Source organism: Solanum stenotomum, chromosome 6 (assembly GCF_019186545.1).
Source record: "Solanum stenotomum isolate F172 chromosome 6, ASM1918654v1, whole genome shotgun sequence".
In the NCBI taxonomy this organism is placed as follows: domain Eukaryota; kingdom Viridiplantae; phylum Streptophyta; class Magnoliopsida; order Solanales; family Solanaceae; genus Solanum; species Solanum stenotomum.
Window position 1 is genome coordinate 778547 of NC_064287.1, and position 27409 is coordinate 805955.

Here is a 27409-nt window from a genome sequence, read left to right on the forward strand (position 1 = left end):
GGCCTACCTCTACCCCTCCGCGTACCCTCTACCACCATTACCTCGCACCTCCTCACTGGGGCGTCTGCGCTCCGTCTCTTCACATGTCCAAACCATCTCAGTCTCGCTTCCCTCAGCTTATCCACCACAGAGGCCACTCCCACCTTCTCCCGGATAACCTCATTCCTAATCTTGTCGCTCCTAGTGTGTCCACACATCCATCTCAACATCCTCATCTCCGCAACATGCATTTTATGAACATGTGCGTTCTTAACTGGCCAACACTCCGCTCCATACAACAAGGCCGGTCTAACTACCACTCTGTAGAACTTACCTTTAAGTTTCGGTGGAATTTTCTTATCACACAATACTCCAGAGGCAAGCCTCCATTTCATCCAAGCAGCCCCAACGCGATGTGTGACATCATCGTCGATGTCGCCACTCCCTTGGATTACAGCCCCAAGATACTTAAAACTTTCCTTCTTAGGAATGACTTGTGCGGCAAGTCTCACTTCCACATCTGTCTCATCCAACACATCGCTAAATTTGCACCCCAAATATTCTGTTTTGGTCCTACTCAACCTGAACCCTTTGGACTCCAACGTTTGTCTCCACACCTCCAACCGCGCATTAACTCTGTCCCGCGTCTCATCAATCAGTACTATGTCATCCGCAAATAACATACACCACGGGACCGTTGTGTATCAATCAGTGTTTGATACGTTGACTTGTGTAAATTGTGATTTTGGGGATATGAAAAAGATGTAAATAAGCTGAACGCTGACTCATGCGCGCACACTCATATTTATCTCTATATCTATGTGTATGTGTGGGGATAACTATATGAGAGTTAATATTTCACGAACTGTTCATTGGCGAAGCTTTCAGTATATTCCGTGGCAATCTAGTTCTCTATCACCTTATGGATAACTTGACTAGAACAAGTTGTTGGGTAACGACTCGAGGATTGCATAGGTTTTGTACTTGGTTTTTGTTTTCCTTCTGTGTTCATGATAAACCGCGCTTATATGAGTTTTGCATATGATTTAAGATTCATATTTTGAGATTCACGCTGTCACCTCCTATCCCATATAGGAGTAAGATTAGTAAGATGGATGGCTGGTGTAAACTAGTCAATTATGATGACATATAGTAATGAAGAATTCCTAATTTGCCTTTAATAGACAAATTTCGGAATTTTGGGATGAAATAGGTCAAAATAGTGTAGAATGAATATGGAAGGTTCAATGGTTCATATAGGCAATCCCAACTATTTTGGGATTGAGGCGTTATTGTCATTTTTGTTTGCTGTTAAGGTTGTTCGCTTGAAAGTACTATTGCTTTCACACCTTTCTATCTTTCTTCCATTTGTGCAGGGGTGATGCAATAAGAAATAGAGTATGTAATTTGAAACTGATTTAAGTTATAATTTTAGTTCTACTAAACAAATGCATAGCTGGAGTTTTCAGAAATTTAATTCATGCTGTCCTTGCAGTAGCGATTGAAATGTGACTGGCTTGTCTGTGATGGTGTGATTATGCAGTTTGTACTTTGTTTTTTAAAGCTACTAACTGAGAAAGCTAGTTGGTGGCTTTATTATGAATGAGTAGCTTGGGGAGTTGATTCCTATTCTTTTGCATTATAAGTAATATGTTATGTAACATCTGTGTGATGTTAAATAAACATTTACAGTGTTTGAAATACATCATATGATCCTAAAATCGTTATCTACCTGTAATTTACATAATGATAGGTCATCACTAGTGCAATTTTTCTTCCTTCCATGGAAGCCTAATGAGATAAAAGGCGGCGTTCTGAAAAAAAAGAGGATGAATCTGATTCCTGTCACAATTTTAACTTTCTAAAATGAATGATACACACAGGAAGATTCAAGCAATTTACTTTTTACTTATTTTTGTTTTGTGATTAATTGGTCTATGATGGTCTTATATAAGTAGTGATGGTACATGTGTTGGATCTCTTGTAAGCCTTTAATTTGCAGATTTGGTTCCAAATGTTGCTATTGATGCCACTATTAATGGCTTTACTGTGAACATACCTAATGATGTGCATAGAAAGATATGATAGTCTTATTTTGTTGTACCTTACATGAACTAGTGAAATTTTCTAATATATTGACTGAGTTGTTGTTAAATGCTTGGATGGGGGTAGGTTGCAGGTGTTGTGTTAAGGATGGGTTAGGTAGGCAGTTGCAAGGTTGGGGGGAGAGGTTGTATCTTGTATGTATGGGATACAGCAGTGCTCAGTGAGGGGCTATCTGCTAATGGAGACATGGAAGGGATTGGAGATTTACTGTAGGAAGACTCTACAAAAGAGATCATCTGGCACTACCTGGGGGCATTACTGGTCCTTGGAAACAAGTTTGGAGATGTAATATTCCAGCCAAGGTGAAGCGCTTCCCGTGGTTGGTCTGTATAAGAGCATGTTTAACTCAGGAGAAGCTGAAAAGGAGGAGAGTCCAGAGTGTTTCTAGATGCTTTTTCTACAATGAAAAGAAGGTAACAAACAGCCATCTCTTTCTCCATTGCAGAGTCACTGTCCAAATATGTCACATGTTTCGCAGACTTATCGAACGATCCTGGGTGATGCCGGAGCATACTGCAGATCTTTTAAGTTATTGGATGAGGAGAGGGGGGAGTAGGTCCCAGAAAAAATGGTGGAGTATAATCTCTTCCTGCATATGGTGGTCCATTTGGGTGGAAAGAAACAACAGATGTTTTGAGAATATTACCAACCCAATGCAGAAAGTTTAAGGAAACTGCACTAACACACTGTATTTTTGGGTATTGATGAAGTAGAACAGTGAGTAGATATCCTAGGTTCTCTGTAATTAAGATTACCTGCCCTTGTAATTTTTGAAGGTTGCCAGCACATCCTTATTGCTGGAGAATACAACTTTACCTTACTAAAAAAAACAAGTATTAAAAGAGTAATGTAAATGAAAACAAATATAGTGTTATTTTTACGTGTTTATGAAATATAATTTGTATACAGAACAAATGATTTAAATAAGTAAAATGAGTACACTCTGAGACAGGACGTGCTCAAGTGTCTCTAAAGAAGCATTTTGTTCTATTGTTGATGAGATGAAACATATAAGGTATGAGTGTAATGATCAAGTTACTGTTAACTTAGAATCCCCACTTTTTGATTGGACCAGATAGTTGTTTTACTATTGTTGAAAGCAAATGGTAAGAAATGATTCCCCGTCCCCATGCCTACTTTTGACTAAGAACAATAAAATTTTACTTAGATTTTCATTCACCATACTATGATCTGATATCTGAGGTTTGTATTCCTTGACAGGCTGCAATTTCTGCAACCTGGCTGTTTTTTTCTGCAATTCCAACTCTTCTGGTATGTGTCAATAAATTCTTCGTTGTCATAATATTTTGTCCAATACTTATTTCTGAGCTTGCTTAAAAGTACATGCAGTAGAACTCTACAGATAAAGGTTGTTGTGAATTTCTTGCTTTTCTAGGACAAAGAAATGTTTACTCGACTCTGAAGCAGAAGAAAGTGTGATTTATCTGCAAAGAATCTTATTCCTATGTGGTGCACATTTCTATATCTTAATAACTTAATGATCAATTTTGACTCTAGGCTTTTAGGCGAGCTGCAGAGTCACTAGAGAAGTTAATGGATGTTACTAGAGAGGAGCTTCCTGACACTATGGCTGCAGTTCGACTCTCTGGTATGGAGATCAGTGACCTAACTATGGAGCTCAGTGACATTGGGTTAGTACAAAACATATGAACTTATTCAGTTCTATGCCATCAATTTATGGAATTATTCTTGGACATGATGTTAATGTTGTAGTCATGATCTTCCCAGCCAAGGATTAACACAAGGTGTTAGAAGCTCAACTCGAGCTGTCCGTTTAGCAGAGGAAAGATTGCGACAGTTTTCAAGCACGCCTCAATCAGGTTACTCGACATTTACCTGTCATTGCTCATTTTTTGATCATTGAAATGGTTCAAGTGATGAATTTGGCTTCATCTTTACTTCATTAGCAACCGTGCAGGGTCTACTAGTCCCAATGGAGACCAGGACAGCAGGACCAGCTTTAGCAAAAAAGGCGAGGGACCTAAGGGAAGGGATAGTTAAAGGTCGTCAAGTTTTACAAATGCTTTTCACCCTCACCCGGTATTCCAGGACAGTCTTCAATTTCTTCAAATCCAGGGAAAAGACATAGATCCAAGAGCATTAGGTCCAAGAAAATCAAATCTGCCTTAAGTTGCATAATTCCAAGTGCTAGGCAGTTACTATGTTCATATACATCAGACTTTTGCATGGATTTGGTAGTCTGATCCATAATGTAGTTCAGTTAGGTCATATGGAAAATGAATAATTTTGACATTATTGTGCATGAACTTTGAAACTGTTTGAATAGTTTTTGATGACATCCATCCTATCTCAACACTAATGGTCCAAGGTTGTGTTTTTCTCTGTAATTTACGGACTAAGGAGCTCAAAGGAAAAAACTTATCTGCACTTGATGTTTATACCAATACAGTAAATATATGACATGAGTTCTTACATGCACTCTTATCACTTGAATCAATTCTAATCTCAAATTTATAATTTAACTATGAGAAATTAAGTAGTTTGGTGCAAAAGTAGGTGAGTGTGTCCCTTTTGAAAAGAAACTATGTCAGGGTCTCAACACTGATTGAGTCTTCATAGTACTTTAGGATTATATTTCGTGTCGAGGATTTGTGCTTGTGGGTGAATATTGCAGACTAGGGGATATGGTGGTCGATAATCTTTTGTACTTGAGACTTAAATTGTGATTATTTGCTATTTGTATTAAAATGAAGGAAATACTATCTCATACAAAAGGTGTGAAAATAATTTCATAAAATATCTTTACTTCTCTCATTTTACGTACCAAAGGACTCTAAATTCTCAACTTAAAATAGCTTTCAAGAAAAAATTCACATAATTGCAACTTCATAGTTGTATTAGTGAGTCAGATTTTTGTGTATATTTACATATTTTATTCAGAGAAAAAGCAGCAAAAAAGAATTTGGAAAATTGAGAAAACAGAAAAAGACTGGATCCGATTATAGAATCGGGGGATTGAACCCGACGTGAATCGAACACGCAACCTTCTGATCTGGAGTCAGACGCGCTACCATTGCGCCACGGATCCTAGGATGTGATATTTATGAAATAAATTCAACATATATAATATAAAATTTTACTATTGATCTTTTGATAAATTTTCTTCCAAGAAAAATATTACACAAATTCAACTTCCCCTGATATAATAATATTTTAACATTCCAGTCGTATCCAAGGAATTAAAATTCTAATTTTTCCCGACTCTCTATGACAACAATCTATAGAGTAACCTCACAAGCGGAATTTGGAGAAGTCAGAGGACGTAATGTAGATTTTACTTCTATCTTTACAGGGAAGAAAATTTGTAAGTCTAAAGGAATGTTATAGGAAAGAAATTGCAAGAAAAATATAACAATGAAATAGCAAGAAAATACAAAGAAAATGAAGCAACAAATAATATAATACCACATAGTACTACCAATGGTGAGTAGAGGAAATGAGGAGTTTAGACCCCACTTCCCACATAAAGCGCAATAAACATTCGATTATCTACTAATTAATCTTCTACCCTAATTTTCAACCTTCATACATTTTTATCTAGGGTCATATCCTCAATAAACTGAAGTTCTGTCAAATCCTATCTAATCACCTTTCTCAATTTTTACCGACCTACAACTACCTCTCCTAACTCATGCTACAACTAAGTTATCATACCTTCTAACTAGCCCGTGCGTCCTTGTACATCCCCTTCGCATGTTCGAATCAACTTAGTCTCACGTTCCTCATTTTTTCGCTACGAATCAGGCCAATTATATTTTTACCTTGCCCGAATAACTTCGTTTCTAATCATATCTCTCCTAATATTCCTACACATCTATTTGAGCATTTTCATCTATTATCGTCCTCCATCTTTTGAATATGAGTGTTCTTGACTAGCTACCACTCCACTCATACAAATATTGATCTAACCATATCACTATGTAGAACTTACATCAATTTTATGTATTTTGGTATTGAGTAGAGAGTGTATATATAGTTCTTTACAATTTGAATAAATGATCAAGATGATTTCGAATATATTTTTTATGTGTACAAATAAATATCTCGTATCGAAAAGATTTCATATCAGCTTAAAAATAAATTTATAAAGAGTTACAAAATCAGTTGATTCGACTATCATCAAATGTCTCTTTTTTTTTATTAAAAAAAAAATCTAAATAACTAAGTAGGTAATTATAGTATTGTTTAATTAGTTCCACAAATTCAGGTTCCGAAATCTATGGAACCAAATTCCAACCAAAGAAAATTAAACAAAATAATATCATTTCCAAATACACCTACACCAAGAAATCAAATACAATTAATCAACTACCTACCCCCCCTCCCCACCCCACCCCTCCTATCTCCATCTTCATTTGCATGCAGAATCAACATCCTTAATCTTTTTGTATTTTCTTCCTCTTTTTTTGCGAGTAATTTTTTCCTCATCCATTGCTGGTTACCCTAAAAACGGATACTAGCAATGGATCAGGCCGAACCACCACCACCACCACCACAATCATCATCAACGCCAAGAACGAGCGTATCATCAACGTCTTCTTCCTCAATACCGGCTCCAACAACAACAACTCCGCCATTATCCCTTCTTGAACCGGTTAGCTCAACCAAGAAAAAAAACCGGACTAGGGTTTTTCGAGTTTTTCGTAACGTTTTTCGATCGTTCCCGATTATTACACCGGCATGCAGACTCCCTTCTCTACCCGGTGGTCGGTTACCGGATAGTAACAGCCGGATAATAGCCGGTTCAAGAATCACTGGAACGTTGTTCGGATATCGAAAAGGACGTGTTAGTCTTTCCATTCAAGAAAACCCTAGGAATCTTCCTACCGTTGTTGTTGAACTTGCTTTGCAAACAAATGTTTTGCAGAAGGAAATGAATCTAGGCATGGTAAGTTTTTTTTTTTTTCTTAAATATCATTTTTTCTGTTGAAACGGTTCGAAAAAAAAATATCTAAATATTTTTCATTTCAATGTATATATATGTTTTAGGGTAATTAAAGAGACGTTATATTGTTTTCCATTTATGTTTGGAAACATTTTCATATTCCTTAATATTTTAGCTTTAAATTTTGAAATAAAATTTATATATTTGAAAACCAGGCATAAAGAGCAAAAGTATTGTTACTAAATTATAAAAAGTATTTGTAAAAATCATAAGCGAAAAAAATGTTTGACTTTTGAAAGAGTAATAGTATTAAATATTACATAAATTATGATAAAAAGAAGTCTTATATATATTCATGACATACTATATATTGAATCTTTTAAGTCTTCAGAAATAACCTCTTTACTTTAAAGTCTGCGGACACACATGCTCTTTAAACCCCACTTATGACACTACAATTTTGTTATATGACTCAATTGTGTGTTTACTTATTTATATATTTGACTTTAGTGAAAATTCCGATTCCTCCTGTACTGATCGAGTCACGACTTCTATTATTGATTAGGTAAGGATTGCATTAGAATGTGAGAAAAGGGACAAAAAGGAGAAGATAAATCTTCTTGAAGAACCATTATGGACAATGTATTGTAATGGTAAAAAAAATGGTTATGGTGTTAAAAGAGAATCCACAGAAGAAGATCTTAATGTGATGGAGATTCTTAAACCGGTGTCGATGGGCGCCGGAGTTTTGCCCGGAAAATCTGACGTGGAAGGACCGGACGGTGAGATGACATACATGAGGGCACATTTTGAACGTGTGGTTAAATCAAAGGATGCTGAAACCCTATATATGTTGAGTCCAGATGCAAATGATGGACCTGAATTGAGTATTTTCTTTGTAAGAATATAATTAATCATAATTATATTTATTATTACTACTAATTAGTTGGATGGATCCCTCTAATATATTTTTAGGGAGGGAAATTTAATTTAGAGTTTAACTTATATATACATATTGTTATGTAATTTTTTCTTATACTCATTTGGGGCGGGGACGGGGCAAAGCAAAGCTATATGTTTACTTATAATTTGGTAGATTGATCAATATTTTTGGTTCAAATCCTCATTATATTTGTGGTAAGAAATGAATTTAATACGTATAAATATAGAACTTTCGTGATTAAAGTGCATTTTTTAGAATCTAGAATCTATAAAACTCAAATAGATGCTTTCAGCAGTTATCCGTTCTACACTTGGCTACCCAGCATTACCGTGGGCACGATAACTGGTACACTAGAGGTGCATCCTTACGGGTCCTCTTATACTAGGGAAAGATCCTCTCAATGATCTAACGCCCGCACCGGATATTTTAGTTTCATCCTTACATATCATTAAGTTAATATCTACTAGTAAACCTCTTTAAAATGTCTCACTTCTAGTTTTTAATAATTTATGTCCCCTCTGTGTTTTAGGTTTTTGGTTATTAATTTACGAGGTAGGTCCTATTAGTTTAAACTGTTTGTCATCTTAAAGCGGAAATTAAACTTTTACTAATAAAGTGAAAACTTTAGATACTACTAAGAGAAACGGATTAACTAAAAATATATACCCACACAAAAAATGTATGTATACATGTCATTACAAGTCTAGACTAGCCTAGAATATATACATATAGACTCCTGTTCAGTATTGCTTCTCGCTTAGAATCTCTTTCAGCTGAGTTGCACTAACAGACTTAGGTGAAGTATAGATAATGTAAGTGACTACATGCGAAAGCTTTTGCTTCTTCTTATCAATTACGATGGTCAATGAGATGAGTGGTCACCTTATAAAGTTTGGACAAGTCTCCTCCCTTTAAACTAGCTTTTTGGTTGTAAGTTAAGCTCAACTCCTAATTTTACATGGTATCATAGTAGAATCAATCTCACTCGATATTGAGCCCCGAAATTAAATTTTTGATCACGCTCTAGATGTTCAGCACTTGACGTAATAAGGGTGTTGACCAATGATTAAAAATTAAGTCTCACATCGATATAGTTAATGAGATATGTAATCTCTATAATTTTTAAGATTCGAACAATCCTCCTTTTTAGCAAACACATCTATCACCTGTCACCGCATTGTGGATATATGAATCATCGATGAAATTAGCATATAAGGAATTATTTCCGTGCAATAATGTAAAGGAATTATTTCCAATCGAAATCATCACACGTAAGATATGCAGTATTACCAACATGGATTGTAGTGCACTGGTGGGAGTGCTTCACCCTTAATCAGAGGTTTCGAGTTCAAGCCCTGGGTATGGAGAAAATCCTATTGGGAGTGCCACCCCCGAATGGGTCCTGTAGTGTGCGATTCAAATTTAGTCGGAGCTCTAACGTGGACTTCCGACACCGGGTAGAAAACCAAAAAAAAAGATATGCAGTATTTATGTGGTCATAACTGTACAAAAAGAAAAGTTATGTGGTCCTAATTTTACCCAAATAAAGTTATGTGGTCCTAATTAATTGCTTCTTTTTTTGCATTATTACAAGTTTTCTGACTCAAAAGTAATTTTTTTACGAACTGTCAAAATCTTCTTTTATGTTATCATCTTATCTTGATAGAGAGTTAAAAAGGTGCATTTTTTCAGTATTAATTTATATGATATGATATAATTTGACATATAAATTTTAAAATTAAATTATTTTAAATGATAGAAATGTAACATTTTTATTGAGATAGATTAAAAAGAGAATTAAATATATCATATAAATTAAGACAAAAAGAATAACGTTTATAATGAAATAAAATGTCCTTAAGAACAATCTTCATTTAGAGTTGAAGTTTTATGCTTGATTGTATAAAAATATTTATATAATTAGGTCACAAATAAAATAATTACAAGTATTAATAACATTTTTGGTTTTCAAGTTAATTATTGGTAATTTTTTATCCTTTAGCCAATTTAAATCTATTGTTCCCTCAATGATCGTAGTATCTAAGTAATTTCTAACAAACTCTAATATGATTCGATTTATAAGGATCAAATTTTTTTAGAGCTTAAGCCTCCATTTTTCGTACTCGTTGTTTCCTCTATTTGGCTCTTCCTCTAAAGGATTGTTGTTTAACAAGTGCATAATATCCATTGGAATATCCATAAATTTTATCATCCACTTGATGAATTAATTTCAAGATATAGTTTTTTTTTATTACAATGGGTTGTTCAAAAGTGTTCTTTGTCCTTCCATTAATTCATGGATATTCAGGTTCAAATATCCATGAATTTGATGTTTGTTTATTGACTTTGCACTTTACGGACAATTCAAATCAAAGCAATTGGATATTTAAATATTTTAGTTCTAAAAAAAATATTTTATACAATTTTTGTTAAAAAAAATTGCATTAAAATTGTCTCATTTAAAACGTGGAAAGGATATTGTTTCCAACTCATAAAAGTTAAAGAGGGTAAAGTAGAATATAGTCAATTTGATTATGATATGCACATCGACTTTCCACATTGAAGTTGGACCCATGAAAAATGATATACAATTTCACTAGTAAAACAGATTTCCATGCGATGGGAACAAAAATCGAGAAAATGGTCAGTAACTTTGTTATTTAGAATTGATATACTTTTTGTTATAAAAATAGAATATATACCTTTAGTGTCATACAAATAATTCACATATATCATTTTTCTCTAACGAAAGTGAAAAAATCAATTTTATCCTTCTCACATGTATTCTTTTGAGCTTCTTTGATTTTAATGCTAATTTGAATTTATTATTTTGATGGTTAAATTCATTTTTCATTAACTTTCTTATAAAATTTATCATTTATGCCCAAATTTTTTTAAAAATACAAAAAATAAATTACAATATAGCCAGAAAAAATAGTTTAAAATTTTTGGTTTTTTTTTTCTTTTTCCATTCATACTTTTTTATTATTTTATTTCTCATATATTTACACTAAAGAATGTTGCGAGTTTGAGTTACCAAGGGAGCTAAAAGGGTGGGACCTCCTGGAAGGGGTAACAAAAAACAATGAAAGAGAAAAATAAAATAAGAATAAGAGACTCAAATAATGATAATCAAATTAAAGAAGTAAAAAAAAATCATATGTGAAAGGATCATATATACCCAACATGAATTTATTTAAAATTAAAATTAAAAATAAAATTTAAAATTAATTTTTCACTTCGGACGTTAGATACGAAGTTATATGTGAGCTATTTTTGTAACGATATGGATATATGTGAATCATTTTTATAACGGTAAAGGTAGATGTGAACCACTTTTATAATGATGAGTATATCAAGTCTAAATGACAAAATTGAAGAGTATATTAAATTATTTTTCCATAAAAATATGCATTCTAATTAATTAGAGGTTAAATATATTTAATCATATATCATAAGAATTAAAAACAATTTCCCAATAATGTAAAGACCAAAAATGTGCTTATGCCTGATTTAGTATTAATATGATTCAAATGATAACTAATTTACTCTCACAAGTTAAAATTCTGAAATAATATACATTAATTTTTACACAATTAATATATGTAACTTAAGTAATATGTCGTGTAAGTATAAGAAACTCTTCCAAATAAGATCTACGTGTAAATTCAGATTAGTCACATTTTAATGTGAATATATATTACACATTGAATGAAAAATCGAAAAACAAAAAGAATATCAACTTTTTAAAATTAAATTTGATATTTAGTTTAACTCGATTTTCCATTAACACCCCTAGTGATGAGTATATAAAGCTCAGCTCTAAAGAGTTGAAATAAACTAAGAAAACCATGGAGACTCCTTCATATGATATCAAAAACAAAGGTATCATTTCTTTATATGCCTAAGTATTTATTTATTTATTTTGTAACTGAATTTTTATATTAAAATCACCAAGTGAGAGTTTAACAAGAATCATCTTAAAGAAAAAAATATTATTTATTAATCATTGTATTATCCTCCAGGAGATGATATGCAAGAAGAACTAAAGGTGAAACTTCACCATGAGAAGGTAACTTTAATTTCTCCTATTTCTTTTTCAATTTTTTTATTTATTATTTTTGTAAAAAAAATAATTGATATTATACTGTTCATATGGTCTCATTATCTAATAAATAATGTGTGTGAATCACCATGTTATTTATGTTAGACTTAATAGATCTATAACTTTGTTGGTAAATTTTATTTAGACATTTAGATTATGATTTGTTTTAATTGTGCACTTTCAAACATGATAAAGTATTCACGTTAGACACTTTCAGTTCAAATTTTGAAAAAAAATTGTACGTGCTCTTAAACATTTACTAAGTAGTTAAGTTAACTACATAATATATGTCATCTCATTTGATTATATACATCAGTCTCAATTGGAACATACTTGAGATTTTACGATTTATCAACACTAATGTATATAGTTAAAGAAAGTGACGCATTTCAAGTGATTAGCTTTTCTATATAATTGACATTTGAAAATACACGTAAGAATTCTTTCAAATTTAATTAGATTGATATCAAATAAAAATATTTTATTATATGTTCAATTGAAACAAACCGTAGTCGAGTGTTCAAATAAAATTGAATGACAATTAGTATAAGGAACTATCGATATATTAAGCATTTATGTTGTAAATCTCTCTTATGTTAGTGGAGTCATGGAAAGTAAATTTTAAATTATATAAATGATGGGTCAAATACGAGTGAGACGGCGTACACATCATTGTTTGTATTTGTAAGATTCCCTTGGTTAATTTGTTGTTGTATGGATCAAGTTGAACAAATTGGGTTATGATTCATTAATTAGCTCTTCTTGATTCAATCTATTTACAGGTATAATTAAATAATGATTCGATTCAACTTTTTTTGACTCATCTGAAATCATTCAATCAATTCATTTATCACCTTTATTTACGATTCATTTGAAATAATGATTTTTATACTCTGTATATAATTTGCTCAGATATTCTTTTTTAATTTTTTTAAATTTTGTGTTTAATCAAACTATTATTTATAATCGAAGGATATTGAATTTTTTTTTTCCATCAAAATTTACAGGGAGGAGATGAAAAAGAAAAAATTATTGAAAAGGAGGCTCCATCCCAAGATATCAAGAACAGAGATACCATCACTTCATATGTTTTAAGTATTTAATTTTCTTCTTTTTTTTCATCTTTCTTTTTTCTTATCTTCTTATTTTAATCATGTTAAAGAAGTTAATATTATTGTATTTTTTGTAACTTTATAATATTATCCACCAGGAGATGATGCACAAGAAATACCAAAGGTGGAACATGAGGAGGTAACTATATATTTCAATTTATTTACTAATAAGATTAAATAATAACTTATTTGTTGATTAATCAATTTATTTTAATCCGTTCGAAATCACTTGCCCCATTTATCCACCCCCTCCCCCCACACACACACTTAAAATGATAGTTTTGATGCTTTATATATTTTTAAAAAAAATTTAAACTTTTATGTTCAGTCAAATATGATTAATAAAATTAGACAGTGGAAATATTATTTATTATTGAAGGATATTACAGGGAGGAGATGGAAAAGAGAAAATAGTTGAAAAGGAGACTATATCCAAATGTATCATCAAGATTGAAGGTATAATCTATTTATATGTCTAAATATTTGATTTTCTTCTTATTTTTCAGCTTTTTTAGTATGGATTTTTTTTCTTTTTGTGAATCATTTTCAAGAAGTTAATATTAAATTTGGTAACTTTAATTATGATATTTCATATTCAGGAGATGATGCACAAGAAAAAATAAAGGTGGAATATGAGGAGGTACCTTGATTTCTTCTTTTGACTTTTTATTTATTATTTTTTGTATATTTTACTGTCTGTTTATTTCATGTTCACAAATTATATATATGTTATATTCAAAATAAACATGCTCTGAAATCTAATAATGATTTTGAAATTGCTCTCTGAGTCTCTCTTTATTTTGAATTTTAATTCCCTCTCATTTCTTTGCATTTGCACTCACTTTAAGAAACTGTTAATTAGAGTATTTATTTTAGTAAAAATAATTCATGTTAATAACTTTAGCAATCTAATTATTTCTTTACTACTACATCAATTCTTTTGAAAAATAGCTATTTAATGATAAATGTAAAATTAAATCTCATCCAATTTTTGGATAGAACCGAACAATTACTCATTTATTAATTCAGACTATATTTTGACGCATTCAAATTCAATTTAATCTGCTCATTTATCACTTTATACACCATTTATCTAAAGCGATAATTGTCCATATTTGTAATTTGCAACATGTCATATATCTTTTTAAAAATTTCTAAAATTTTCTGTCTGATTTCTTATTGAAGGATATTGCTTTATTTATCTTCAAAATTACAGGAAGAATATGAAAAAGAGAAAATAGTTGAAAAAGGGAGTCCATCCCAAGATATCAACAACAAAGGTATCATCTCTTCATATGCCTAAGATTTATTTTTCTTCTTATTTTTTATCTTCTTTTTATATATTTACTTTAGTATGAAACTTTTTTTTCAAAAAAAAAGAAAAGAAAAATCATCTTAAATGAAATAGTATTATTTTTGGGTAACTTAAATCATTGACTTTATTCTCCAGGAGATGATCCACAAGAAAAACCAAAGGTGGAACATGAGGTAACTATATATATTTTTCTTCCTGTTTATTACATAATCACATTTTTTTTTACGTAGATATGTAATTTAGTGTAATTTTATAAGTGGAATTTAAAGAGGATGGAATATACACAATCTTATCTTTATCTTGTGGAGTTACCAAGACTGTTTCCAAATAGATCCTCAGTTTGAGTAAAACTAATTAAAACATATCATAAATCCAGCATGTAAAGCAAATACAGTAATAAAGAAGTCATGTTGAAAACAAAACATTGATTCTATGACGTGAGGGGCAGTGTCAAGAGCTCCGTCAATTTGTTATCTCGTGTCATATGCAACATCCTTCTTCCTTCTCGCGAAGCACGGGAGCGCATAGCACCCACAGTTCAACATGTAATGTAAGATAATAACGCTAAAATAGTGAATCTATCGGTACCATAACAATAGTATAGAACTTTGAACCTAATGACCGTCCAAGTAATCTTCTAGAATGAAGGATCCCCATTAGCAACAAAATTTTGTGTCTAACTAATATACAATAACAATAATATATCTGGTGTAATTTACGAGTGAAGGTAGGTTTGAAGTTAAACATAATCAATAAAATTGGACAAAGGAGATATTATTTATTATTGAAGGATGTTGATCTTTTTTTTCCTTCAAAATTTACAGGAAGGAGATGAAAAAGAGACTCCAGCCCAAGATATCATCAAGATAGAAGGTATCAATCTATTTATATTTCTTATAAGTATTTTCTTCTTACAATTTTTCATTTCCTTTGATATATATGAAACTTTTTTTTAATCATCTTTAAAAAAGTTAATACTTATTTTTGTGTAACTATAATCATGATATTATATTCCAGGGGAGGGTGCACAAGAAATAACAAAGGTGGTATGTGAGGTAGCTGAATTTCTTCTTCGAATTTTTCTATATATTATGTTTGTATTTTTTTTTCGGGTTCATCCGAACTTTCTTCGACAGAAAATCTTCCTATCTATATATGGTTAAAATTGTATTGAGTTAACAGTAAAAAACACATTTAAACTATCTTTTTTTTAGTTTCATACCTAAACTATTGAAAGTGTGTTTGCCTTCATGACCTCAGTTCAAAGCCAACTAGAACCACATTTTAAATGATTTAAAAAAAACTATTGAAAGTGTGAGAAATACACTTAAAGTCTTAAACTATCACTCATTATTTTATTTTTTTATGTATATGCAATAGACATTGAATCCTCTTCGACTTATTCGTATGTTTACTTTCTCATATATTAAATCCCTTAATAAAAATTCTAACTCCACCACCGTATATATCTTTTGTTTTGATTTTTAATTGCATTTCATTTCTTTGGTTATAATAAGGGTCTAACTCTTTATTTAATTTATAGCATGATTCTACTATTTTTTGGACACTACAAGAAGCATGCAATTAAAATCTCAAACTTTTTTCAAGAAAATATTATTATTTTTTTCTAATTGTTTATTATAAAAGGATATTAATTTTCTTTTTTTCTTTCAAATACAGGAAAGAGAGAAAATTGTTATACGAGCAGATCTTGCGGTTCATTCAACACCTCCATCAAAGCGTGATCCTCCCAAAATGCAAACAGACAATAATAAACTCTAGAATATCCAAAATCTAATAAATAAAAATATTTATAATTCAGAACGATAAATTAAAATTCTGAATTCGTCTTTGACAAAAGTAAGTCAAATATGTTAATCGGACGATATTTGTCTTTTATTGTATTTTTAAGTGTAATTTGGTTATTGTACTTTGAGAAGATTTCTTAGATTGTAATGTACTTGTGTTGCTTCCTTTCTTTTGACTTATTTATATAAAATTATAATAATTACTTACTTTTCTTTGATTTAATAAGGAAGAATAAAAAGTTACGAGTCAAAAATATATTTAAATTTGTTTAATTTTTTAAATTTTATATCTGAATTATTGAGAGTGTGAAATTTTTACTCGAAGTTTAAAGTTACTTCATTACTGATATCAAAATATTTGTATTTGCCTGAGGCCTCAGCCCTCATTAATTGCATATGTTGACGCTTAAAATGTTTGTGAATACGTGCTATACTATTACAAACTTTCAGATATAAATAATTTGATATGAAGCTTTCACATGGATCGTGGTATTTTCTTTACGTTGAACATGAATCTTTTTTTAAAAAAAATATATAAACTTAATTATGGGTCAAGTTTTATATCTAATTTTTTTTTCTTTTGAAGTTCAACCTTTTTTGGAGAATTTGATATTTGAAATCATAATTTAGAATTGAAATTAAGATTTTATGCATATTTCATAAACAAATACTTATTTCAAATCAAATTTTAAGGGCCTGTTTCACATGCGATGTGGAATCATTATTTAAATAGGATTGATAAGAAGTTGAAATTTTGTTTGGACATACAATTTTGAATTGTTTAAGTTATATTTTTTTCATAAACATAAAAACCCCACAAGTTGTTATGAAAACTATCAAATTTATTGAACCCAATGTTTATGCAATCTTATCAAATGAGCAAACTATAATTCATAAACAAATATTAGAATGTCCTAAGGTGCAAAATTGGTAAATCACATATCAAGTTCTTTATATAAATATAAATTTTCAAATATACATAAGTTTATAAAAATTTATTAGTCATAATAGACGTCAAATATGAGTAATGATAGATCTATTAATCGCCACCAGATACCTACAATCTTCAATGAGGGTGAAACTATCACTATAACAAATAAAAGATTTTTGTCACAATTTTTAACGACAATAATATAATTGTCTATATATTATAGTTAGCACTAATAATAAATATATATTTATAATCATTAGCCTATATAAGTGTCGTTAAAACTTTTAACAACTCTGATATTCAACTTATGCAAATATTTTTATGATAATAAATATTATTGCTAAAAAAAATCTATCACCTCTGAATATCTGCTAAAAGAAAAATATCTATCACTTCTAAATATCTTCTTGTTGTATTATGTATGTCCTCTAATTCACAGTGAAATTTCGGTTAAATTTAAATTCATATTGAAAAGTATCATATTAAGAGTAAAGCACTCCCTAACAAAAATAATTCCATATTCAAAAAATTCAAACGAAATATTTAATTAAAAATGAAGAAATGTTTAATATCCGCTTAGAAAGCTTAATATAGCAATTAAATTGATCTTACATCCAACATCAACAAATTATAATTTCAAAGGGTCATCCAACCCAACATCATCCCCTTTTTTCATAGAAGAGAAATTTAGTAAAAGAAAAATAAGAATATGCTGATCGTGTCGGAAAAATCATACTTTTTGTATTTTATTTGTTTCTTTTATTTTAACCTGATACACAGTTTATAAAATAATTATAATAAATAAATCTTATAATTAAATTAAAAATATATCAATAAAACAATTTTAATCTTATAATCTTAATTTTAATCTTATAATCTTAAATATATTAAATGTAAAATTAAAATTAAAAAATTGTTTATTTATTCATTTAAAAAAAAAAAAAAAGGTCAAATAAATTTGAACTAAACATCAAAAATCTAAGAGACAATAAGTAGTGGTAGTTATGTACTAGCAAATAATCAAACTTGAATTAAAAAGTGAGTAACCGTGCAAAAAAAAAACTGTCAAAAGCTGAAATTATTGTACTGCGTGTTTGTGTCATCATTAATATTTGTCGTGATCTTCAATGAGAATCAAACTTTAGATCTATTATTGTGAAAAAAAAAATATCCTATTGATATTACAATATTGATTAAAACTTTAGGGTAAATAATTGATGTGTATATATAAAGCTCATAACTGATATTATCCATAGAAATAAATCAAGAAAATCTATGGCAGTTGCGTTATTTGTCCAAGATATCAAGAACAAATTTCTAGATCTAATTAAATTCCTTTTTTCTTTTGGTAAAGGTATTTCATTTTCTTCTTCTTTTTTCATCTTTAGTAAAGAAATAGAAAAATATTTATCTTAAAGAAGTTTATTTTTATAACTTTGATCATGATATTATTCTCCAGGAAATGATGAGCATGAAAATTTAAACATTGAAAATGAGAAGGTAACTTCTTTATATATATATATATATATTTAATATTTTGTTTTGTTTTTCTCCTTTCATTAAATTCCTTGACACTTCATTTACTTCCACTTCAATCTTTTTGCTCGTGAGTGGAAAATATATTTCTATTGGAAGTTAATAATGAATTAGCAAATAAGAAGGTATTATGATTAAATTTTTTAGTATTGATAATTAATTTCATAAATTCCTCTAGTTTAGGAATTAATTAATTACTTAGATACACTCTAGTTTACAATATTATGTATCTTATCAGATTTTGGTGCATCCAGATACATATATTTCAATTGTTCTTGATACATTATATCTAAGTGGATTCGCATACATATCTTAGATCATCCTCTCTCTCATCTCGCTACCGCTCTCCTATATATCTAATATTCCAAATAGTGAATCACACCAGTATGTATCTGGTATAATTCGCATGTATCCAGGATATATAACAATATCTCGTTCGCCTCTCTTCCTATTTTAGTGTATACATCAGCAAAACTACATATATCAAATTGTATCTTTTTTCAATATATGGTAGGAAACTCTTAATTAATTGTAAAATATGTAATATTTTAAAAGTATAAATAATAATAGAATATATGATAATGAAGTATGTGTGATTACGTAGTTTCTCCTTTAAAATATACATATTTTCTTGAATAATGACTTTTGATAGTAATGTAATTTTTATTTTGGATCGTTCAAGGTGATATTTTATCATATATATATTTTTAGTATTTATAAGTAAAGATTTTTTTTTAATTATTTCAAAAATAATTACAGGGAATAAATGAAGAAGAAAAAGGAGCTTTTGTAAGGCCAGCAGTAGCAAGACGTTCAACACCTCCAGGAAAACGTAAACCTCCTCGATTTCAGACTGGAAATAATATTTCCTAGCTGTAAATAAAATAATTAAATTTGTAGATTTTGAAAATATTGAATTTTTTATGGTTTTTTTAATGTAATTTGACGAGCGAAGTTTGTTTTAGTGGTGAAGCACCTCTATAATCAATTGATAAATAAAAGGCTCATGTTACAACTCTATTGAGCTTTATTCAGTAGAGGTACTCGATTCAGTGATCGATTTTTAGATTTTATTATAAGTCTCTATGTAAATCAATAGTTCAAGTCGCTCTCAAAGGTAGAACACTTGTTCATTTTGATAATTCTAGTCCTATAGGGTGCAAAATATATTTTTTCTCACTATATTAATAGCTAAATATACACATTCTTATTAGGGTATTTTGAGATCATAATTCTAGCATATGTGTTTTTTATTCGTCGAAAATCGATTTTATGATGACCCTTGTTTCAAAAGGCAGCCCTGGGTAAGGGCTTTTACCCAAGGCAGGAGTTTTGCTTTCATGAAATAAGAAGGATAAAAAAATTAAAGGTATATACACCATAATTATAACTTTATTTTGTATTAATAATTTTACTTTTATTTTTGTCGATTTTATTTTCTAGATTACAAATTCTAAACCGTTTTATTTTATTTTGGCAGCCTTTATCTAACAAATAAGATGAATCAATATGATCAAGTGTGTAATTAAGTTAGTATTATTTTTCAAGTGTTTGTTACATCATTATACTAAATGAAGTTTCCAAAGAGGATCACTAAAGATAAAGTCAAGTTTTTAATATTATTATTATATATTTTGCTTCTAGAAATTTATTTATTCGATTAATGGGAAGTTACATCATGTACGTACTGAGTTGATGGTTAACTAATGGAGAACATAAGACAAAATTACTTGATGAAGCATATTCTACTTCTTTATTATTTTTATAGTGATATTTTCAAATAATTACAAAATATAGCGAGATCATGTAATTATATATCTTATAGACACTTATATACGTATTTATGTATCATAAAAAACCTTAGCCGTCACTATAACTGCATCCTCAATTGTTCGTTGTCGCCAGAGTAACTCGTCAGCGATTCAATTGGATGTGGAAAATCGACGTTACTTTACAGAAAATTGTCATATATATAACACACTTTGCATTTGAAATCACTACATTGAATCTAGATCGCCTCACATACAGTTAACTGTTAATGTCTTCACATACATCCAGTTTAATTAGCTTAGAAAACACATACATACACATACAGTTGGCCACACATTACAACTTATTTTTGTTTTAAAAACATATATATGCATGCAGTGGTGGATTCAGGATTTAGAGTTCGTGAATGCCAAATAGATTTATTGATTAAATTAATTTATATTTGATTGAATTATTCGTCTTTTCAATATATATCATAAATCAATCAATAAAATATAAATAAATAATAAGATATTACACTTTTATTGAGTCTTTAATCAAATAAAAGAAAAGTCAAAGGAATAATAATGTAATTAATTTAATTTAAGTCAATAACAATTATAAAAAAAATAAAAATTGTGCCAGCTGTTTTTCCTTAAAAAAACGTGCTTGGAGCCTTTTTTTTCTTAAAAAACGTATGCAGCAAATTTCTCAAAAAAATAGGTACAAATGGGATTCGAACCCGCAACATCAGCCTTCTAAAGTTGCCCTCCTACGTGGCACCACAAGCCAGTTTTGTTCTGTGGATGACACGCTTTATATTTATATAAATATTATATATATATATATATATATACCTATGTATATATAGAGTTTCCGTCGAAGTTCGAGGGTGGCGTGGCACCCCCACAACCCTTCATAGATCCGCCACTGTATGCATGCATACATATACATGCATATACCATTACAATTAAATATGTATTCACATACTTTCAATTACGACTAGATATTGTATGTGCACGGTTATAATATATATTGCTATCTTTTGAAAGAAAAATGTTGTTACGTTTTGAAAAAAAAAAAAAAAAAAACAAATCGCTATATTTTGTAAAAAAAATAAATACTGATACTAACAACACTACTTATGAAATTTTCTTAAAACGGATCTAAGAGACAAAATCTAGTCCATTTAGCCCGAATTAAACTTGGGCCAATCTTGTGAACCAATATAATCTAAAATATATTAAAAAATTTTATCTTTTATACTATATTCGTGCACTTTTAATTGTCATAGTTTTCTTTTTTAGAGTCAAACTATAAAAAATTTGACTAATATTTTACATTTATTTTTCATATTGATATGCAAAAAGTTGCAATTTATAATACTTTCCGTTTAGTTTTTGAATATCTAAATTTATTGTTTAAAATATCAAATTAATATAATCTAATTTAACTTTAAAAATTAGATAAATTAACTTTCGAAAAGCGCAACATAACAAATAAAAGTAAACGGATGAAATATATAATTTGACCTAATATGAGCAGGTGCCAGAAGAATGTAAAATTTGAAGATGGGAACGTAACTAATCAAATGAACAAATTGATAATATACCTTCCACGTACATAGTTTAAAAATAAGTTTTAAATATATAGAAGTTGAACTCCAGAAAAAGAATAATGAAAAAACCTTTATATTGACAAAAGTAAATCAATCAATCATACAAATTAACATATACACATGAATGAAAGAAAAATACTCCAAATATATATTTATGTATTGAAGATATAATTAAAAATAAAATATGTATTTTTTATTTAACAACTTAAGTTTGACATACTTCAATTAATATGACTATGAGAGTATATAAAGATCATAAAATTTGAGGCTCATCGCCCCTAATTATAATAGTATAAATTATAGGAACCACATATTATAAGTACTAAATAACATCCTATCCCTTCTAGTTTTCTATTTACCAAAAATCCCTTAAAAATGATGTTTGTGGGATACATAGCGTTGTGCACGGGATACATAGCGTTTGATACATTCCACATAGCGGAATAGATAGCGTTGTGCACGGAATACATGCGGGATACATAGGTAAATAATGAATTTTTGAAATAAATAGAAATAAATGAATATTAAGATAAGTAAATGAGTGTAGTTAAGTAATTTGTCCATTATATTATCTAAAAGAAAAGAAAACCAACCTGTCGAATTCACGAAAAAAATCAAACCCTTGCACATATGAAGGAGTACATAATATAGTTAAATAAATAATAAATAAAATTTTAATACCTTATTTTTTAAAATGAGAAGACACTTTAATATTATCTTTGGTAATAAATGATTAAAAAAACAGATTTGACACCACTGATTTTGGCATGAATTGACACGATTTTACTTTTTATTTTTTAAGGGTATTTTCGTAATTAGAAGAGGCTAACAAAGGTGGTGCGGTAAGTTTTTTTTTTTTTTTTCACCCAATATTACTAAAGTTAAACCATCTAGAAATAATTTCTAAACCACTACTCTATTTTTCGAAACACTGCCCAAAAAATTAATTCAGCAGCTCCGGCGAAATCTTCTCCATCTCTAGCGCCCCTCTTCTTTTTCCGGCGAGGACAAACAACGAATTCTGGAATTTTTTTTGAAGCTTTTGAGTTTATTAAGACGGATCTGTCCAGTTAAGTTTTAATTATTTTTATGGCTACCATTCTAACACTTTGTTCTTGATTTTTAATTATCATGAGTTGATTTAGTTTGAGAATTATTTATTTATTTTTTTTATGAAATTTGACTTTTCAAGTTACTTATAAATACCAACATTGTACATGTAATTACACGTCAAAATATTGAAAGAAAAGTTACCATTATTCTCTTTCTTATCTTTCTATTTAAGTTTTAAATTAATATATTATTTTCCCTTATTTTTTTAATTTGAATAGATGTATACTAATATATTCTAACTTAAGCTGAGCTTCTCCAGAATGATTTTTTCTTTAAAAAAACTTGATTCTTTTAGCATTAAATTATTCTAAAAAATTAAGAGGCACATAATAGATCAAATTAAAAAAGAAGAAGTTAATAAGAGATATATTACGTAAACTACACTCTTAATTAATTTTTCTTTAAACATTACACAACCACACCATGAGAATTAGAGATCAAAATTCTGCAAGGAAGACACTAATATAAAGTACCATGATAGTGTTGGAAGAAAAAAATAAAAATAAATCAAGGTCATTCTTTTCTTTAGATAGATTTGCGTCAATTTTGAGTTTAAGGTCGAATCCTAGCGTCTCAACTATACCTTTATGCATTTGTTTAAAAGTATTTTTTGTCTGCAAATTGCACTCTCTCGCGCTTTCTCTCATTCCATAAGTTTGTGTCTCATCGATATCTATTTTTAAAAGGATCTCAGCCTAAAAAAAAATTAGGCTCACACTAAAAAACGTGTTAAAAATATAATTAAAAAAAATAAAAGTGTATTTTCATTTTTATTTAATAGGCTTATATTTTAAATTAAATAATCACATACCCCAACCCTTTCATAATTTATATATTCCATTTTATAAACCTAATTAGAAAACCCAACCTCTTCAAATCCCGCAATTTATAGAAGAAAATAAGAACAACATGTTGAATAATGCACTTCCATATAATGAGGAATAACTTTTGCAAGATCTATATTAGAAAAATGTATTAGTAATGCAACAATAATATAGAAGTTTTGTCTAAAAATAATAATAATATAGAAGTTATTAAGATAAAACTTATATATTTATGAATTATTTTTATGCACTAGTACATCAAAATAGGAAATGTGAGACTTGAAACTGCTACAATGAAAGGTTTCAAAATCTAAACATGCTAGCTAGCTAGTGAATTTTGATCTTTATATATAATCTATATATACTACACGATTGAAATGCAATGACTTATTCGTATATTTATTTTTTTTATATTTTTTTAGTGAAAAATTCTGATTATGTAGCTGATTATTTGCTAGCTAGTAAATTTAATCTCTATATCCAAATAGCATTAGCCTTTAGAAGCAAGTTTTTGAGCTTGCCTCTAACATTAAGACTTATAATCTCATTAGAGCCACCAACAAACTCTTCTCCAATGAACACCGCTGGCACACTTGATTTACATCCTAGTAATTCAATCAATGCCTTCTCCATTTCTTTCCCATTTGAAAGTTTATCGAGCTCGTAAACGGTAGGGTTTGCCCCAAAACCTCGAATTAGGGTTTCGATGCTGTGAGAGATGCAACAAGTGCTCTTGCTAAGAATCACCACTGGACTTTCTGCTCCCAACTTCATCACCATATCCATGTTAATTTAGACCTTGATTAAAATAAATTATATAGTTTTACTATATGCTCTCTCTCTATATATATATATAGCAAGTTGATGTTTTTGTTTGTGTGTGTGTGTGTGTGAAGATGTGTTAATAAGTGAAGAAAAGAAGTTTTGTAGCTTGTAGTGAGTTTGAGACTTGACAATTGTTATGAGAAATATGAAGTTGTAGAAGGGTATATATAAGGCTTAAAATGATGGGATATGGTAAATGTTAATTGATGAACTTTACAAGAAAACTGTGAATTACCTAGGGAATTTACTTGGGGATCATTTCGTCAGCAGATTTTTCTTGCGGATTTTCATGGGAAAAATATGATATTCCTAAATTCTAATATATTTTATCTGCGAAAACAAATTTCCCAAACATATCCGCAGCTAAATTTGGCGCCATTTTCCGCAAAAATATTACCTAGGGAATTATATGGGAAATTTATCTGCAAATAATATTTTCATAAATAAATCCGCAAGTAAATGAATAAAATAAATTCCTTCATTGATTCGCAGGACAATTCCCAGGTAAAACTACTTGGGGATTTAGTTAGGGATAGTTTTATGGGGATTTACATGGAGATTTTCTTACCTGGGGATTTAGTTAAGAATTTAATTTTGCAAATTTAGTTGGAAATTTATTTCTAGGGATTAAACTAAGCATTACATTACCTAAAAATTACATGAGAATCTTTTTATTGCTTATTTAGATGGAAATTTATCTTGAAAATTTACTTGATAATTTTATTAAATAGGAAATTACTATGGGATCTTTTTTATGGTGAATTTAGCTTAAAAGAGTTGCTTGAAAATTTACATGAGAATTTTATTACTTGAAAATATACTTGAGATTTTGGTTTTAGATATTTAACTTAGTACTAAACTTTAGGGAATTTATTTGTGGATTTTCTTACTAGAAAATTATTTTTATATTGTGTTGTGCTGAGTTAAAAAGCTTTTGTAAACTTTTAAGGTTGTTTTAAGAAATATTAAAAGTTTCTATTTAATGATAAATATCAGGCTTAAAAAAAGTAATATTTGTATGCAATATTCTCACTCTAATAAGGTGAAAGAAAAGGTTCAAAGAAACAATATAGACCTAATTATTAATAACAATATTACATTTTTAAAATTTATATAGGGTGAAAAAATATTTACATTTTCATTTTTAAATAATAGATTTCTTTCTCATCATATGTCAATTAAATTTATTTAATGCTTATTTTAATATTATACTATCAATAAAAAAAACTTTTAAAAATCATTTTTTATTTTTTATTTAAATCCATCTAACAAATTTACCCATGGAAAAAACAAAGAATGAGTATATAAGTATGATAGTTCTTTTAAAAACATATCTATCGTTTAGGTAAAAAAAGTGAACAATTAATAGTTGAAGTGTATTTTGATAAATAGTTGATGATAGTTTAGGTAGAAAACTCGCAAACCTGATACTTCAGTTATGAAACTAACAAAAATCTGAATTCTTTGTATTTGACCATTCACTTCTAAAAAATAAGGAAAAAATTAATTTTATAATAAAGTTGAGAGATATAAATGATTTTCACCATTTATTATTTTGCTATCAATGTCATTAATATTTATTAAGTTATTTAAAGTTGATTGTACGTAAAATTCAGTCCCCTATTAACTGTATTTTTTTTTCAAATTAAAAAATATTTTTTTACATTTAAATATAGTGGATGAAAAACTGGGTAGAAATATAATAGTCATTTACTCTTTGTACCACATCGGCTATGCGAAACTACATATTGGACATTATAGTAAGCAAATCCCATAGAACAGTGATCATTTCAATGACTACGGATATGAGCTATAGATGTTATTAATAAATATAGGATATATAAATTAAATTAACGTGTTCGTTTTAGATGAGATGATCATACAAATTATTACGATGTTATGTTTTAGATGAGATGATCATATAAATTATTACGATGTTAGAGTGGGCAGATAAGTGAGATTTGATTCTCACAATCATTTATTATTGAAGAGAATTTTCACGTACTTAATTTGTTTAAAAAATATAATCAGGTTCACGCATAAAGAATAATTGCATTGAAAGAAAAAATATTTTATTAAAAACTTTTATGATCCGATCCATAAAAAGAAAATATAACGGAAATGAATACACTTGTAAGGATTATGCATAGATCTTCTTCTCTTTTTGTCTTAAACTTCAATATTATTCTATTATTCTTTTTCAATCCTATAGAATATATAGGCATCTTAATTTTGATTTGGGAAAATAGAAGCCGAGATATCGATCGATAATGACCATGATGATGAAGAGAAAGCTCGATTAATATGTTTCTAAATTTACAAGCTTTTAAAGAAAGACGAATCTTATATCAAAATACAAATGAAAAGTGAAGAATTTTATAAAATATAACATACATTCATGGTTAGTATGCTTTTGGATTTGATAATAACGTAAACCATAAGACTTGTTGAACCAAAATAAATAATACGTGACATGAAATTGAATTATGACAATAACCTAATAAAACATATACTTTTG

General features: G+C 29.2%; 4 protein-coding genes and 1 non-coding gene across 5 annotated transcripts; 3 read left to right on the forward strand and 2 right to left on the reverse strand.

The window, feature by feature from the left end:
• The first annotated feature begins 2141 nt into the window (after positions 1-2141).
• Positions 2142-4401, forward strand: LOC125867186 (uncharacterized). Its single transcript, XM_049547616.1, has 6 exons — positions 2142-2196; positions 2299-2498; positions 3307-3357; positions 3604-3737; positions 3835-3926; positions 4014-4401. Exons 1-6 carry the CDS (start codon positions 2142-2144, stop codon positions 4193-4195), a joined length of 714 nt encoding a protein of 237 aa, XP_049403573.1. The 3' UTR covers positions 4196-4401.
• A 682-nt stretch (positions 4402-5083) lies between these two features.
• TRNAW-CCA (transfer RNA tryptophan (anticodon CCA)) lies at positions 5084-5155 on the reverse strand. The gene has a single exon. It is a non-coding gene; the product is annotated as a tRNA-Trp (tRNA).
• A 1419-nt stretch (positions 5156-6574) lies between these two features.
• LOC125867814 (protein MIZU-KUSSEI 1-like) lies at positions 6575-7927 on the forward strand. Its single transcript, XM_049548392.1, has 2 exons — positions 6575-7015; positions 7578-7927. Exons 1-2 carry the CDS (start codon positions 6590-6592, stop codon positions 7920-7922), a joined length of 771 nt encoding a protein of 256 aa, XP_049404349.1. The 5' UTR covers positions 6575-6589; the 3' UTR covers positions 7923-7927.
• A 3763-nt stretch (positions 7928-11690) lies between these two features.
• Positions 11691-16484, forward strand: LOC125867452 (systemin-like). The gene is made up of 11 exons (XM_049547960.1): positions 11691-11840; positions 11981-12027; positions 13068-13155; positions 13271-13311; positions 13562-13628; positions 13772-13812; positions 14389-14452; positions 14623-14660; positions 15312-15360; positions 15505-15542; positions 16168-16484. Exons 1-11 carry the CDS (start codon positions 11807-11809, stop codon positions 16267-16269), a joined length of 609 nt encoding a protein of 202 aa, XP_049403917.1. The 5' UTR covers positions 11691-11806; the 3' UTR covers positions 16270-16484.
• A 7792-nt stretch (positions 16485-24276) lies between these two features.
• LOC125867994 (monothiol glutaredoxin-S1-like) lies at positions 24277-25006 on the reverse strand. Its single transcript, XM_049548587.1, has one exon. It carries the CDS (start codon positions 24850-24852, stop codon positions 24541-24543), a length of 312 nt encoding a protein of 103 aa, XP_049404544.1. The 5' UTR covers positions 24853-25006; the 3' UTR covers positions 24277-24540.
• Positions 25007-27409: the final 2403 nt, after the last annotated feature.

What these genes read in the sequence shown, in the direction of transcription:
- LOC125867186 (XM_049547616.1), top strand. Translation starts at nt 2,142, where the DNA reads ATGGGGGTAGGTTGCAGGTGTTGTGTTAAGGATGGGTTAGGTAGGCAG. An exon ending in CTGCAATTCCAACTCTTCTG is followed by an intron (nt 3,358 to 3,603) that starts GTATGTGTCAAT and finishes TTTTGACTCTAG; the next exon opens with GCTTTTAGGCGAGCTGCAGA. An exon ending in ATGGAGCTCAGTGACATTGG is followed by an intron (nt 3,738 to 3,834) that starts GTTAGTACAAAA and finishes TGATCTTCCCAG; the next exon opens with CCAAGGATTAACACAAGGTG.
- LOC125867814 (XM_049548392.1), top strand. Translation starts at nt 6,590, where the DNA reads ATGGATCAGGCCGAACCACCACCACCACCACCACAATCATCATCAACG. An exon ending in AGGAAATGAATCTAGGCATG is followed by an intron (nt 7,016 to 7,577) that starts GTAAGTTTTTTT and finishes ATTATTGATTAG; the next exon opens with GTAAGGATTGCATTAGAATG.
- LOC125867452 (XM_049547960.1), top strand. Translation starts at nt 11,807, where the DNA reads ATGGAGACTCCTTCATATGATATCAAAAACAAAG. An exon ending in TGAAACTTCACCATGAGAAG is followed by an intron (nt 12,028 to 13,067) that starts GTAACTTTAATT and finishes CAAAATTTACAG; the next exon opens with GGAGGAGATGAAAAAGAAAA. An exon ending in TAACAAAGGTGGTATGTGAG is followed by an intron (nt 15,543 to 16,167) that starts GTAGCTGAATTT and finishes TTTCAAATACAG; the next exon opens with GAAAGAGAGAAAATTGTTAT.
- LOC125867994 (XM_049548587.1), bottom strand. Translation starts at nt 24,852, where the DNA reads ATGGATATGGTGATGAAGTTGGGAGCAGAAAGTCCAGTGGTGATTCTT.